Source organism: Argopecten irradians, chromosome 5 (assembly GCF_041381155.1).
Source record: "Argopecten irradians isolate NY chromosome 5, Ai_NY, whole genome shotgun sequence".
Taxonomy (NCBI): Eukaryota; Metazoa; Mollusca; class Bivalvia; order Pectinida; family Pectinidae; genus Argopecten; species Argopecten irradians.
The window spans coordinates 32,998,645-33,015,609 of NC_091138.1; the positions used below are offsets into that span (position 1 = coordinate 32,998,645).

General features: G+C 34.2%; 1 protein-coding gene across 1 annotated transcript in view; it reads right to left on the bottom strand.

The window, feature by feature from the left end:
* The window catches only part of LOC138323582 (guanylate cyclase 32E-like), an 82,931-nt gene that overhangs the window by 13,891 nt on the left and 52,075 nt on the right, over nt 1–16,965 (bottom strand). Inside the window, exons 8-17 of the mRNA XM_069268288.1 lie at nt 13,905–14,004; nt 11,742–11,811; nt 10,905–11,013; nt 10,395–10,706; nt 9,777–9,848; nt 6,795–6,960; nt 5,529–5,678; nt 2,907–3,081; nt 2,431–2,571; nt 1,167–1,290 (exon numbers count right to left, since the gene is read on the bottom strand). Coding sequence (XP_069124389.1) covers nt 1,167–1,290; nt 2,431–2,571; nt 2,907–3,081; nt 5,529–5,678; nt 6,795–6,960; nt 9,777–9,848; nt 10,395–10,706; nt 10,905–11,013; nt 11,742–11,811; nt 13,905–14,004 — 1,419 coding nt within the window. The remainder of the gene's footprint in view (nt 1–1,166; nt 1,291–2,430; nt 2,572–2,906; nt 3,082–5,528; nt 5,679–6,794; nt 6,961–9,776; nt 9,849–10,394; nt 10,707–10,904; nt 11,014–11,741; nt 11,812–13,904; nt 14,005–16,965) is intronic.

Below are 16,965 nucleotides of genomic sequence, written 5' to 3' on the forward strand. Positions count from 1 at the left end.
TTAGTACCATAATAAATACCATTACATAAAACTTTAACTACAAAATATGGTTTGTCTATCTTCAGTAATAAAATGGCTTTGAATATGACACGAGAAAACGTGTCATTAAGTGACGATAAAGACGTCACTTATTTTTAGAGTCTTAGCTTATGGCCAGCGATAAGTGTATAATGATGATACTAATGACAGCGGTCTTGTTTCTGCTAATGATGTGAGTTAAAAGCCTTGTTCTATCAAAACTTCTGTGTTAGAAGACAAGGTTCGCTAGTCACGACACTTTCAATAGGTGATCATACGATTAATTTAATGAAGTACTATCCAGTATGCACTTAAGGCAAACAAATACTATTTTTTTAATATATTATATAATAATTAACTTATGATAATTTTTATTATAAGTCAATAGTACTACGTAGGTTGAATGTGAAGTGACATTAGATCTGATTGAAGACATGGGTATTCCTACTATGTTAGACGTTTGACTATGAGAAATTTCATGTCGAAATACATCTTCAAACAGCATTAACGCGGCTTAGAATAGAAACGCAATAAATTCATAATCTCACGATTATCCAAATTTGATGGAAATCAGGTTGAATAAATTTCAATATCGATACAATTAACCTTACCTTGGCAAGCATTTACATTTGTATATACGTTTATTCAAATAAACAGCATGCGGTAAGGCCACACTTTCCACTTCATACACATTTCTATAATTCAATCTAACGAATATTAGCTTTGAAAACAGGTTTCGTTGATGGATACGTGATCCACGGCATGAGTATGTCGTAACATATTTGTTAATTGTATTTCCAAAATTGCGTCAAGAATCCGAGTGGATTCTGTGACAACTCGAACACGGTACATTAGCTAGATGTCCTCGATATCTTCAGAAGTTTGCCATCCAATTCCACGGTGACTTAACGCCAAACATTTAAGAATATTGGATCAATGATCTGTGAAGGGAACGACGTACACGTAGGCGCATACAAGAACAGAGCGAACATATCCATGACTACAGAAAGTATCAAACATGCAAATTCAGAAAATGCTGAAGGTATGGACAGGGAAATTGTACAAAATAAACAAGCACCAGTGTAAATCCATATTGTCATCATCTTAGGCAATTCATTTGATTTATCAAAGTAAAAACAAGTACTTACTTGCATCGGCGTGCTCTCCGCTGATAACGCCGTGAAGCCCACTATATCACTAAAGTATATGGAAACACATTCATAATGTTCAGGGGCAACCATATACCCTCGCTTTAACTGATTTGCTACCGATCTGAAAACGTAAAACAATGGACACACTTATCAGGTAGCTTAAAATATCGTGTTTGGAGATTGGTTGTATCAGATCTAGTATGATACTTTTGATTAGTATCACGAGAATGAACCAAAACAACATTTAGACTTTTATTTTCAAGATTTCAAGAGACATATGATATGATCACGAAAAATGGCTCGGTGAAATATTGAGTATTAATGTGTGATAACACGAACCATTATATCCAAATCGCGAATTTCAATTTACATTTATTTTTCGTTTCATCGCGAGAATTTTCCACAAAAGTAAACCGGTGGTAAGGTAAATAAGCCAATAGGTCTAGAATATATATATACAAACTTTACATCGATTGAAAAACAAGTTATACAACTTATGTAAATCACTCTCGATGGCCCGGATGTAAGCGCGCGAGGGGTCTTAGTGTGGGAGGAAACCGGAGTGCCCGGAGAAAACCCACGTGATCGAGCAGGTGACCCCTGACCTTTGTCTAGAATATAGTTTAAGATACATGTATATACCGTATATCCGGTTATTTTCGCAAGGTTGATGTCTCCGTAGGTTCGCGGGACATTTGTGTGATCGCGAAAATTGCATCCGCGAAAAAAAAATGCGAAGTGGCGAAATGTTAAAATTCGCTAGAAAATATCTTTCTTGTTTTTACTACCAATCGCGAAAATTTTGACCAAGTTTTCCGCTATATGTGACAATTTGAAGCATACTTTTAAAAACTTTGTAAGTCGATTTACTGTTACGCGACCTAAGATAACCTACTAGAAAAATATGGTGCCTTTGTCACCCAATCTAATTAAAATTAGACTTGTAATTCCGCTCCACTACGATACTCTACGCTACGTTCCAATACAAGATCTAACTTTGGCCCGTTCGGGGTCACCTCAGCATGATCTTTATGGTTAGCCAATCAGCGTCTCGCCTACGGAATCTTCGGTGTGGTTGATTCATTCGGAAGTGTAAACAGCTAAGAGTACGTCCCGAGATGTTCCGATTCTAGGCCAGAGGTCATGCTGAGGTGACCCAGAACGGGGCATAGTAAGATCTTGTATTGGAGCGTAACGTTAACGTAGAGTATCGTAATGGAGCGGAATTACAAGTATAATTTTCATTAGATTGCTTAGTTACCTTGGCAACATCCTAAACAAGAGATTCTCGGTCATTTTCTTCTCCAGAGATAGCTGTTCCGTCCTTTCTGCCACCAAAGCTTCAAGGTTATTTGCATACTTTTCCATTATAGCCAACATATTGTCAAATATATTAGGTTTGCTGAAAAAAGATAAATCAAATTATTTTAATAACTTCCGATAAACGCCCATTAAGATTGAAATATGAATTTGTCTGATCGAATTTCAATAAAAATATTGAAAAGGCGTCTTCGTGTTATTTGGTTTCATACTGAAGTAATCTAAAATGATTTCCATCTTCTCAAAAATGGTACCAAAGTGTGAAAATACATAAATATGAGTTTTGACAAAATTGAAGTCATTGTAACTACATTTTAGCGGCCATCACTCAAAAAGCAAATGTAAATTATTTATTCAATTTATTCTGAAAGTGTAGTTTATGTAGGCTGTCAGTGAGTTCTGGCATTGTATACTCACAGACCCTGTTGCATGGGCCGAAGTCGATATCGTATGTATTTGAAGTCTGGTCTTGCGTCCGGATTTTCAGCCCAACTATCGGTTATACATTGTTTTATATACTCATCACAATACAGTGACGCCACATCCGGTCTTATCACGGGCTCTTCTCCCCCACGTAGCTTCCGAATTATGTCTATAATTGGTAAACAACTATCACACCATTAGTACTATAAACTAGATAATCCACCATAGATCAAAGCATGCCCTTTATAGGGATAATATATATCAACATCAGGCTGATATCGTTGTAAGACGATGTTTAAAATTGCTGCTGTATAATTTCAGTTTTTTTCCTCTCTCTTATTAGAAATATACGTATTAGAGATGTGGTAACGAACGAGAGTCCAGAGTAACTGATGAGTGACAGCCCCCCTGTTCACTCTCCCCTCAATCCCGCGGAGAATTGGTTTATATCTTTGAAGGCTGCTCCCAAAGCCCCAACCTTGACAGCCTTCAAACATATAATCAGGGCATTAAATAAGTAATAATGAGAAAATATTTAAGAGGACTTCCATAACTTCAACACATCAATTGATTCTTGGTTAACTTAATACAAATGGAGCCCGTTCTTACTAATCTTTGATCTTTGATTAATAATCAATTATTTAAAATTTGTTCCCGTAGTTAAGTTTTACACAGACAGACAGACAATTAAAATAACAACTTTGTTTGCATCTTTTGACACGTGCAGTCGCAATATAAGAGAGCGCAGGGCTCCATGAAAAGAAATATGCTCTTTAATCAATGAAAGATTCAGCAATTTCATTCCATATTTTGCTATATCGTCAAGACTATTGGGATAAAATTGAAGATTATTTTTGACACTGCAGAAAAGTGATGAACATAACTCCTTTTAAAACGAAAATGTGTCAGAATACAATACATATTATGATATGTAAGTGTCATTTGACAACTATATATAGTTGTCATTTGAATGAGCTTAGAGATATTGAACATGATTAGTTCTCTGTTATGATCATCAATGTTTTACATAAGGAAACTATTTATTAAGGTTTCAATTTATACTGTCTGGTATAGGTATTTAACTGATTCATTACATTTAATTGCCATTATGTTTCGGAATCCCTAGATACATGTGAAGAAAATGAAAGAATTATTATTGAAAAGGAAGAAAACTATCAATACATTTAAAGTACATAAGCCTTTTGTGGGTACAGCTAATATTACTGAAGAGAAGCATATATCAATGTTGCTATTTACTATTTAAATCTTTACCCATGAATATCGTATACCGTTACTGTAAACATTATTATTAAATCAAGATCACAGGTTTTTTTTTCTCAAAAAGACTTCTTTAACTAAATAATAAAATTCGATCATCCAGATGGCACTCAATTTTTTGAGACGTTAGTGACTCACCGGAAGTAATTACAAATTACGAACCTTTGCTTCTCAACAATAAAGTACTTGGAATGATATCAGACATGTGTATATCAGAGATTTCCAGGTGACCTTTTTTATTTTCTGTGCATTTATGTGATATAAAATCTCCGTGTTTATTGCACGACACGAACTAAACCTTTACAAATGTATATCTTTTGGTGTGTTCCCAGCGACAAATGATGATTGAAGAAAATATACATTAAAATACCAATTATCAAACAGCGACTCAGAGAGCAGATATTGTTTTTGTTATGTTGGTTATTTTCTCTATAAAATGGGATCATCACGATATAAATATACAAGCCCATATAATCTGTAATAAAATCAAAGAAAAATTGATGAAAAAGACCTATATTACTAGCACTTATGATTGGTAAGTTGAGTCTCGTATGAATACAATCACGAAAGTTGCTATGAGAGAATACGTGTTATGTGATTCATGAGTTCTCGTATGTAATTCGATATCGTTCTGCGTCAAATCTAGAATGACACATTTTTCTTTTGATATTGGAAAAGTCTTCTTTTTTTCTAATAAATATGCCGATGGAAAAATTTCTATAGAAACTTCAACAGCCGTTTCAACAATCAAATAGAGCACACACGGACAACGGCGAGCCTTCCAATCTCAATGCCATATGAATCTAAAAGAACTTTCTTACGGAAATACCAAAGGGACATTGGGGACATTCCAATAAAAATATCTAACTTAGAAAATGGAATCGTCCAATAAAATACTAATGGACCAATTGGAACATTCCAATATATATATGGGTAAAAAAACCCAGAAACTTTCACGCGAAAATACCAATTAACAATGAGAAACTTAAACATACTCGTATTCGTATGGCGAAATTATATATTCCATCTACATTTTCTCTTTAAAACAGTTGGCATGATTGCAACAATAGGTTTTTCACAAGGATTTACTAAGTTACTTACTTATTATTAACTCATTCGATATATTTTGCATATTTATTTATCTAAGTTGTTAAATATTTTTATTCTAAACATTGATACATCGGCATACATTTCTTGCGTCAACATTAACAAATTACAAGTCTAACCATTATTTTAAAACAAATTCCCTAGTACTCCGTGCTTGCAATGACAACACTATTAGTAAAGAAGCACCATATTGTCCCTTTAAACAACATTAGGTAATATTTATAAACATACCTTTTGGAGGAATTTCTATATTCTCCCAAGGTCCCTTTCTTGCATGGATTTCAAACATAATTAATGCGAATGAGTAGACATCGCCCTTCTGGGAACCAAATGTGTTATGACTGATGTCCCTCAGTAGTTCTGGAGCCTTCCATAGCAACCCTATAAATGTAAAACAAGGATTTTAGGATTTAGCCATGCGTTGCCAAAAATTATATTGATTTCTAATAATTAGTAACAGTCTTTTTCTTTGTGCGAACGTACTCTCGCACTATTGTTTTCCTTGTCGGGTGTGGAGTCTGTGTACATCCGCTATGCGCAGATTCCAACTGCGCGCGTGATACCGGAAGTCATTGTCCTATACCGTTTCATAAATTTCGCCGTGATTTAGTGACACTAACCTTTCAAAATAAGAGATATCTGTCAGGGATGTTATTCTGCAAATTAACAACAGTGACATTAAACAGTGCTAAACACATTCGTTTTGTTTAAAATTCAAGCGGCGTATCATACAAACTCTTGCATCGGTCACGATATTCTAAGCATCTGATCGACTTTGGAAACTTCCGGAACAATACAATGTTTATCAGGTTTATGTAGTCAATGAAAGAAAGTAACGAAATGGTGTTATTTAGCAGATTATATTTAATTTATTTCACATCACACTAGGTACTAAGTGTACGTTGCACTATCGCTTAGTAACCATAGTGACCATAGACGGTTCTAATAAATATTCGTTAATTTATCCAGCCTTGTGTAAGAGAAACATAATAGAAAAAAAAAATTATACAATATCAGTCGGGGTGCCTGAGTTCTAGATCCGATGTCACCCAAAAACGCATTCAAGCATGACACAGGTAAGTCATCACACGTGCATAGAGACTGGACAGTGCTGTAGCAGACGACTATTTTGAACAGCGAAACAAGTCTATCGTATCAATATCAATAAGATAATAAACAAACTTCTATATAACAAAGAACACAATTAACAAAGTTCAAAATAATTTTACATTTATAGTTCTGATGAAGTAAAGGAAAATATTACAATACATCAAGGACGTAAACCATCTCTTTGCAATAGTCCCAAGAATAATGACCGATAGTGCACCTGATGGACGAAGTGTCTTTATGATGTTTATTAAGACAACATACCTTTATGATACGTGTTCGTATCGAGAGGGACACATTGTCCTTTTACATATTAAGACAACGTACCTTTATGATATGTGTTCGTATAGAGATGGGCGAAGTGCCTTTATATATATCAAAACAACATACCTTTGTGATATGTATCCGTATCATGTTTGGGCGAAGTGTCTTTATACATGAGGTGATGCAGGCCGAAATCACTGACTTGCAACACCCAGCGACTGTCCACTAAACAGTTACTAGACTTCAGATTGCCATGGAATACCAACTCACTCTCGTGGATAAACAACATTCCCTGAAAGACGAAAAAGGAAAAAGTGTGATACACTTGCCATATTATCAATCATAGACATCTGTCATGGAAAGAGGAAAGTCATTCGGAATGATATTTTTTTTTTTTAATTTACGTCCTATTAACGCCCTGCCGTGGGTGTGGTCTCTTGAGTGTATGGAGGGCGAGGTGAGATATATTCAATTGCAATTTCAACAAATTTTATTTTTGAAATATTTGAAAAAGGATCGACCATTCAACAACAAGCATAGCCTTTATTCGTGTTGTGTCTTCTTCTCTAATGGAACGAAATATTGCCCTTTTTATATGCTATATCACTGAAGCAATCTGAAGACAACAAGCAACACACCGCAACCAGTCACATTATACTGTCAACGGGCGAACCAGTCGTTTCCCATTATGATTTCGTAAAGTGATAAGTAGCAATAAAAATAACCACTCAAATCAAACATTTTGAACATTATTTAAAGTATTTCCGGAAAAAAATGTAAAATTCAACAGAACGAAAAGGACCTGCTTACGTCATAATGTTGGTTATTTATCTCTAAACTAGACTATATCTAGTTTTTGAAATTATTACTGTTACAATAGCCACTGCTTTTCAAAGTATAAAAGCCTGATGGAAATTTTTATGGAATATTCTATGTACTTAAAAGTTTAGGAAAACAATACATTTGCATACGTCAGCGATGAAATACATATATATCGATCAAATGACCTATACTTATTCACCTCTTAATGACGTCACTGGCGATATTGTTTCCGTTGGAATCAGCAGGAATTTCGATAATAGGATTAACTGACACATCGTGTGTCGCTTATATCACACCCGAAAATTATACAAAGTAGTTACGTCAAATAACTAATAGCCAATTAGGTATTGCTTTGTAGTCTAAGCTCACAATTATTTATGTCTTGACTGTTTTTAAACAGGTACGATTGATTTGTTTATTACTGTACAAATAGTCACCACAGAATTAATCATAAAGTACATACGGACTCAAAAAAATCGATTGAACTTTTTTAAATGTATGTACATTCCGACTTTAGATCTGTATGGTTATTCAAAACATGTCACAATCATCCTTATTTGACAATTTACATTTGTACTAATTGCACGAGAGTCTCCAATTAACTTTAAAATGACGCTTCTTCTTTTGAAACAATTTGTCACTATTAAAGTAACCTATTCACCCAGTTAATGTCATGAGTAATGAGCCCTATGACAGAAATTGACAGTGACCATAGGTTTGATTTACCAACAACAAAAGCTTAAATATCTGTTTAACGTCTCCCAAACCATGTTTTGGTGTCTATGTTTGAAGCTATTCTTTTATTTCTAATGAACAGCAAAATAAATGTAGAATCGATAATAAAAGGCATCCACCTAGATATTTGTGTACCAACCATTTATAACTGCCGTGGAGTTATATGGAATTGGAGACTTTTTTATATATCAGATAACTTTATTGGTCATATGTTATGCTATATTACTTAGTGTGGCAACCATAAAGATATAAATATATATCACATTTGTGTCCATAAAATTTGGGATTTCTTTTCTGCGAAATGAAACCTACGACCACTATAAGTGCGTGCTGCGGGGATTATTGCTCGTGAAATTGACACCTGATGAAAAATATAACGTGTACCAGTTAATAACAAAGATGCCGAAATGGCAGCGAATTGGAAATATAAAAGTATTTTTCAGTGGATGTACAATTTTCACGTTGATACCCCATTGACACAATACGGTTAACCGAAATGTCCTGGAAAAATAAATCCTCAACATTAATATCCGTGCCATTCTGCTCATCCTCGATAATTCATGGGTTATCATCACCCTTATACTATGTTAGACCATATGAAATGCCTTTAGTTTCACTATTGTTTAGTCCAGGAGTGGATATAACGAAAAAGTTACCCCTGGAATATCGAAGATGCTTTCGCTGGGGTCATGTTACTGATAGATTATATAACAAGTGTTATGAAGTTTCTAGTATTTATATGTTACGTTGAGAAGTTTAATGCTACCCTGATATCTAAATGAAAGATTACCGCCCCTCTCCCCCCTCTCCCCCTCCCCAATTTTCCGCGTATACAATATTTTGCGTTCTCAATATGTTCGCGATACAAATATTGTGAAATTGACATGGTTTTCATTTCTTTTTTGCCTATTCATTGTTTTTTTAGGGGCGAAAAAATGGCAAAACATGATAATTACGTATAGAAACGGTCCTCGAAAATAAAGAAAATTAGTTTGCATTTGTAAAAATACAATAGTTTTGTATATTGTTTTATCGCTAGAAATTAAAGACAAAAAATCAACTGGATTGAGACTACATTCACCCTAATTTCACGGAAAACATATTTTTATGATTTTTCTTTTTGCGGCCAGCAAATATGTACCGATGGTATATTTCAAGCTCAAATATCTCAAAAAGTAGGTCGAGAACACCCATTTTTCTATACAGAATTGAAATCTACATGAATAATGCAAGAAAATAAGACCTATTAGAAAAACATGACATGGGTTTTACCAAAAGTATGGAGCTACCTTAATGCTTATTCTGGTTGTATAAATTGCAAAATAATTAATACACTATGACAAACATAAATTTAATGACGATATATTATCGTATGTAGAGTTAAATGCTAACAGTATTTATCTTTTATGAAGCCGTATATATCTTCTGTATGTAGAATTATGCGCTGAGCAATTACCAACTTGGCATTACGCCATGGTTACTTCATGCATTATTACTCAGACATGAGTGCGCTGCTTCTTATCGTTTAGACAACATCATCATCGATTTTACCTTGATTAGGTCCGCGACTAATGAAGCCACAAACATATCATCAAGGTGCAGGTCTTCATTCTGTAATATATCCTGTAATAGACATATATAAGTAAATATTTGATCAATGCATTGCCGCAAGAGTGACCTAACTGTAATACATATTTTGTGTATAAGGATAGTCCTTATCAAAACGCTATTTTGTTTTGTTGTAAACTGTGTTCTGTCATGGAAAAACCTATCATTAAAAACTTAGTATTATCTTAGATTGTTTCAGTATAGTGAGATTTGTATTGCGCAAACATATTGCTTTTTTTTCACAACACATCGACATGTTTGCGAAAGGTTGACCTGTAAAATTTTAAGAAATGAGTCCATAATAAGTAATTTTATCGACTGATTGCGAAATTTTTAGTTCATTCAACTGAATTTCCTAGTTTATAGTGAAATTGGTCAAAATGGTTAACCAAAAAAAGTTGTCTTTACAAAAAAATTGACAAAATATTTATTTACTTGTGATCTTTCGAAGTAGCAATACTTTTAGGTAATTACTGGCGGTTTTCCAATTATTTTAGGACATTTTTGCCCTAAAACTTTGACGTCATTTTGTTCTTCATTGTTCTATTGGCTAGTACTTACCGCGAGACTCCCTCTGGCACAAAACTGTGTGATAATATACACCCGAGGGGGATCCACAGACGCTCCAACAAATCTATTGATGTTATCATGATTAAGTTCTTTACGTAACTGTAGTTGTTTCTTTAATGATCGATTGATGTCAACATTTTTCCTATAAATATGTTTGATCGATACAATTGTTCCTTTAAATGAACCGATAGTGATAGGTTTCTTAGACTCTCCGTTCTTCATATCTTTTGTATTTCCCAGTAACGTTGCCCGTTCTGGTTCATCACTGGATATCAGAAACCGCCAAGGATTGGTGGATTTGCGCTAAAATATATATATAAAAAGAAAATATAAAAATTTCATAAGTGTCCAGATTGTGGCATCATGTGTTTGCGAGCGTAACATAATTTGTTGGAGAAAACGACGTACAAAAATGATGACGTCACAAGAGATACCTACATGCAAGGGAGGTAAATCTGTATTATGCAAAGCCGGAATAGTTGGAATCAAACAGTAATGTACCTTTGGACAGGCAGGTGGGATGATATCGTGGACGGAGTCCACCAGTATCAGGTCTTTGTACTCGATCTTCCACAGCAGCCGGGCTAGTTTTTGTTCATACAGATAATGCCTAGACAATAGAGAAGGTGTATAGACTCAGTTTGTTGTTCAATCATATTGACTAATAACCTTATCGAGATTTTGATTTATGACAACAAATAGAAATCAAAGATAAAATATTGTTCAGTCAGAATGGACACGATGCTAAAACCATGGATAGAGAGTAAATTATTACGAAATCTACGAAGAAATGCAATTATTTTCAAGATATACGGACAAAACAGGAAACAATAAATATTAATAATTCCATATATCGATATACACAATAAATAAGAACATAAATGTAATTGGAGCAACATGCAACAGATCAATGCATTTATTAAATAGGTTGATTAATTATTCACCTCTGACTTACAACAGTATTCGCACTATTAACAACATTGAAATTCACATAAAGTTACGATATAAACATCTCCGATAATGACATTTTCTAGCTTATTACATTAATGAAAGGTCTATTGTTTCATTCCATTTCTCAGCCAAATAGACTGACGTATCTTGATTGATCGATAATGACAGGGGAAACATATTTATGCAATTTTTCCGGGATTACAAACTTCCTGTCTCTGTTTCATTTTTTAACGGTTCAATATGATTGAAGAGACAGAAAATCGGAGCTGATTTCCGCTACCGATCACAGTTGGTTAATACGCCGTTTGGATGTTGAAACTTTATCTGTGCAGTCGGCGATTATGATATTGAAGAGAGTATCGAATGTATTGTAATGGTAATACTAACCTGCAGGCAAACACACTGGCTACGGACAATGCGGCCGCTACAACACTGCATATGGTCGCTATCTTCCAATCTAAAGAACACGACACATATATTGATTGTAGGAAGTTTTTGTCTATGTATATTTCCGGTAAGGAAGTGATGTGAATCATTTTCTTTCTAAATAGTAAGCAAGAAAACATTTCAAAAATTCTGTTTTCTTTTCTTTAGAAAAAAATGTTTTACGTTGTATCTTTAAACGTAATGAAGTATTAATTTATCCTTTTGTCTTTATTTTCACGAAAAATGTATTTTAAAGAAAAGATGAGATAAAAAGACGCACACAGACCTGCAATTAACTTCAAAATAATTAATGAGAGATAGTGTTTCCCCAGAGGTGTGAATGAATTAAGATTGATTGAGGTGAAGGTCGGTTGGGAAACATTACCCGAAACATAAAATATAAAAATAGGTTCGCGGTAAAACTGTTTCCAAAAATATTCCTATCACAACTAGAAATGTTAAAGATATACATGAATTCAATGACCATATATGTGAGCATTGATTCCCATCCTTTTCCGTTTTGGAGTCAGTTGCCATTTTGATTGCTAAACGTTTCTCCATGAAGAAGTTAACCTTGTTAGCATGTCAAAATCTATTTAATATGATCTACTTTTATTTTTTTGTGAGATAGAAACTTAAAACACGTGATTTAACCATTTTTGAGGACGTTGGGATGTTTTCATAGACGTAAGTAGACATGCATCATTTCTTTTTCGCGTCCTGATAACATATATTTGAATCTATCGTGACCAGAACACGTTTCGTTCATAAGCAATTAGACTCTCTCATTTGTTTTTATTCTGCATTTTACATATTATTCTCGTTTTAAACAATTCTATATTTAGATATGGTCACTATTTTCTAAAAATGCGTTCGAATTTGCAAACATGTTAAGGATAATACCATTATATCAACAACACACTTATTGATACAAGCGTTATCGATTACTGTCAAACAAACTTTTTTCGTGGGTAACAAAATTCGGGGTTTCCATTTCAAAACCAAGTGGGGGAAATAGTTTCGGCAAATTAAATCTGAATTGAGATTCCTTTCCATATACTTATCAAAGTTGATATATAAATTGGGGAAGAGAAACTCCAACAAAATATATTTCCTTCCAGCTCGATATATCCGTGTTAACATTTCCACGTAGCCCCCGCTTTCAAAGAGTTAGGCGAATTTATTTTTAGATCTGTGCTATTTGTACGGGGCTTTTTTCATAATTTCAGTGGTATCAACTGGACAACGTCAGCAGCACTTGACCGTCGTTTTGATATGTAAGGACTTTTTGAAGACCAATGAACGATTTAGACTGGTTTTCTTTGCCCGACTATTCACTTTAACTTGGAGTATGATTTAAGAATGCCAGCCTTTGTGATTACCATGTCTGGATAGCTGTTGTACTGTAATCCATTGCCATGAGCAGAAGGTTACTGGCAGCCTTATATCATTTGATAAAGGTGAAATGATAAATTGGGTATAAATACTTGAGAGAATTCCTGTTCGGTGCATTGTATAAATTGTCCAGATGGATGATGTGAATCCGTACACAATTATCTAGAATACTGTTCATCAACTGTTTGCACTACAGAGTAAATTGATATCCGTCAGGTAATTGCTCGCGGCAATTACTACTTTTCCCAATATTCAAGTTCCAATATGATATAACCAATATCTTATATCTTGTGCCATTTTAATGAATCAATATTTAAAACACATTTTTTGTTTTTATAATATTTTATCAGCTAGTAGGATAACTTACAATGCATAGAGTTGATTTCCTTTATGCTAGAAGTCATATTCAAACCAAATTCCTTTCAATAAAATGGTAATGCATAACCTCTGAAACCTCACCGAGATATTTTTTGCTAGTTTCATGACAGTGTTAATAACATTTAGATTATATATTTCACCCGCAGCAGTATTCCGATGCTCAAGTCTGTGTTGTATCAGAAGCAGATTCGTTACTGAATCCGAATTTATTTTAAGACGGAAGTGGCATTTGAAATTAAAACTGATGACATGATTTGAGGGTTAAGGCACGATGTGCTATCATTAGCACTAAGTCTAAAAGCTGCATTGGTTTATTTGTGATGGGTGATGACATCTACTCTGATAACCTACCTGGCTCGTACTGACAGCGTTCACCGTCAAATCCACATTCTGGTTCGTCTCGAGGTACCCTCCCCAATTGCCAATTGATTTCGTGCTTGAGATAAAAACTCTGAAGTGACAAGGTGAATTATCAGTTTAGAGCAACCATTTAGCTGAAATCAAAGTATTTGAGTTATATTTTTCTGTGTTAATTTAGATTAACGAGCTTGCAGATAATGGAGCTCTTAATGAACAAAACGGGGTCCAATGTCGTTTGAGGCAGGAACAACAAGGTCAATCTATTAATTTGCCCTGACTTAAGAAACAGCAATGTCAGCTTAGGCTTTTTAACTAACTTAGAAAAAAACCTACAAGGTTTAGGAATACTTATTTACTAGATTATGAAAGGAACAACTAAATGGTTCAGTGCCGCTTTTTTACATCAATTAGGAATAACACAGTGAAGGGTTTTTTTTTGTCTAGACTATTTGATCAGCAGGGTTAAAGATTGTTTAATGTCAAGTTTGTGGAGTATAGGAAACGCTGCTGCTAAAGCAACAAACAGAACACTTCTTTTTCAGTACAATATATAAAAGCAGCATGACAAAGGTTAGCTGTAACCAAGAACCAAACTGGTAAAGGTACGACATGTGATCAAGTATAATTTACCCAGACTATAAGGAATGTGAGGTCAAATATTACTAATACACAAATTATCTTGAAATGGTCAAGTGTAGCTTTAACAACAGGATGAAAATGTTCTCAACCAAGTCTATTTAATAAACAACAGGACAAGTATACGATATGTGTTTGAACGTATAGAGGGACAACAGGGTTAAATACAACCTATAAATGGAACATCATGGCCAAGCATTTTAATACCGACTATTAACATAGTTAAATATTACTTTTAACTATATTTTTAAGGATAAACAATGTTAGTTTTTACCTTAAAAGAATTTACAAATTTCACAAATTGAAACACCAACGGAATACTGAAATTCGATATGCTCCAGATAATAAATATTCCTTATCAAATTAAATGGTATTCTTCCATCAAGCATTTTCTACAAGTTAGTACAAATCTTAATTAGTTATTCGTTCTTTCATTTTTTTGTCTCGTTATTTATTCACTGTTGAAACGCGTTCGTAATATGTAGAATTCCAGTCTCAAAACAAATTAGAAACAATACTGAATGACATTGGTAAGATAATTCTAAATCGTCTGGCTAAATATATATATAAATATCGACCTTATTGTAGGTGGCCTGAGTTAAATCCCAGAACCTGCACGTATTAACACCGACCCTTGTTTCGACTGAAGACACAATTAAACGGCAGACAAAGCTGGTTGGACACTTATTTAATGCAATAAATTTTCTAATTGCGAATGCACATCAAATTGAGTTGCTGCGCTACTTTGGCTTATGTTTCACTCAAATGAATTTTTATTTCAATATCTATTAAATGGCATTGAGACTTTGAATACCAATGTTTCCTAAAAATGTTAGTTATTGTTACTAAGGACAGATTTAAACAAACATACAGTAGTGACATTATTTTTATCAAGAGTGCTACGTGACCTACAGACAACCTTGAGTTGTGAGTATTGTCGATGCATCAGCGAAAGACTTTTCCTTTTCAAGACCGCCTGGCCTTTTTCAACTGCTTTCGCCGATTTATTATTTTATTCCCATACTCGTTCCAATCGAATTAAGAATGAAGTTATTCAACATATGTATGTATTATATGACGGTATTACGCTTATACTATGGTTACTTTACATAGTTATTCATATATACTTGACAGCATGAATGAAGTAGTAACAGGCACTGTCATTCTTGGATAACAATATGAGTCGTTAGTCTTGTAGCAACCATGGCAGTTAAACGTTATTTTTGTATTAATGGTTAAAAAAGTTTCTACAATAGATTGAAAAAATAAAATTTCTTTATAAATACCATGTTTGATACTACTAGCGAACAGTGAAAATAATAGTCAAGACCATTATGATTTGATTAGTTTTAAGAAATAATGCATCGGGCCGTTCAAGTTATTATTAACCTACCTAACATGCTATTATTGTCTTTTTAACAAATAAAAAATCAATACATTGATTTTACTTCTTTAAGTTCTTCCCACCATCCCCTCATTTTAAACTTCATAATGTAGTTGTACATGTATGTTTAGGGTTCGTAATGTATTGGTCATTCGTAACCCTGGCAGTCTAAAAGCCTTCTGACAACTCGTACAGGCATCGCATTCCAAGTTAAGAAAAATCCTACGTCTATAATTAGTCATCGTTACGCAGTAAATTAAAGAGTAATTCATACTTTTGTTTTCTTCATGATGGCCTGACAAATCTTAGTTAGCCAAGCATTGCAGATGGCGATCATTGGTTACCAAACCAAAACGTATAGGAAGATATCTTTATAGCGTGTGTAGAAAGGGGAAGCTCACTTTGAAGAGGTAGAATGTCATGCAAGGAATGATAGATGGATATTTGTTATAGACACTAGTCTTTGGCTGCGTATGCATGGACTGGTGAACACATTTGAGAACCCTGCTTGCGTCACTAAATGCTCCCTTGTGTATAATCGAACGGGGAAAATTAAGAAGGCTTCACCATACCATTCATGCTGAAAACAGTAAGCTGATGTATGTGTACTTGGGGAGTAATAAGGCTTTCGTCAGGACTACAAACAAGTGTGATTTAATTATATACAGCAGACACGGCTAGTATATTTGCCTCTTGTATTATATTGTATATTATTATCCTAACGCCGAATATACCAATCAGACTATAGTAATGCAGCCGAGATAAAAACAGCAGGTCCATTTTTGCTGCAAGATCAATTTCACTTCCTCATGGGAATATTTTGCGGTTAAATTCTGTTAAAAGTAAGTTTAGTGCTTTATGACTATTGGCGATTTAAAAGACTTATCACACCCTCCCCACAAGTTTCAGGGTTCAGATCAACTGTTTATACATATAGGTTCTCCATTCCCCGGACTATTTTGAACAAATTGACGAAACATCATTCAGTAAATCATGCCGTGCAGCTATTTCAAGGACTTGACTTAATTTCAC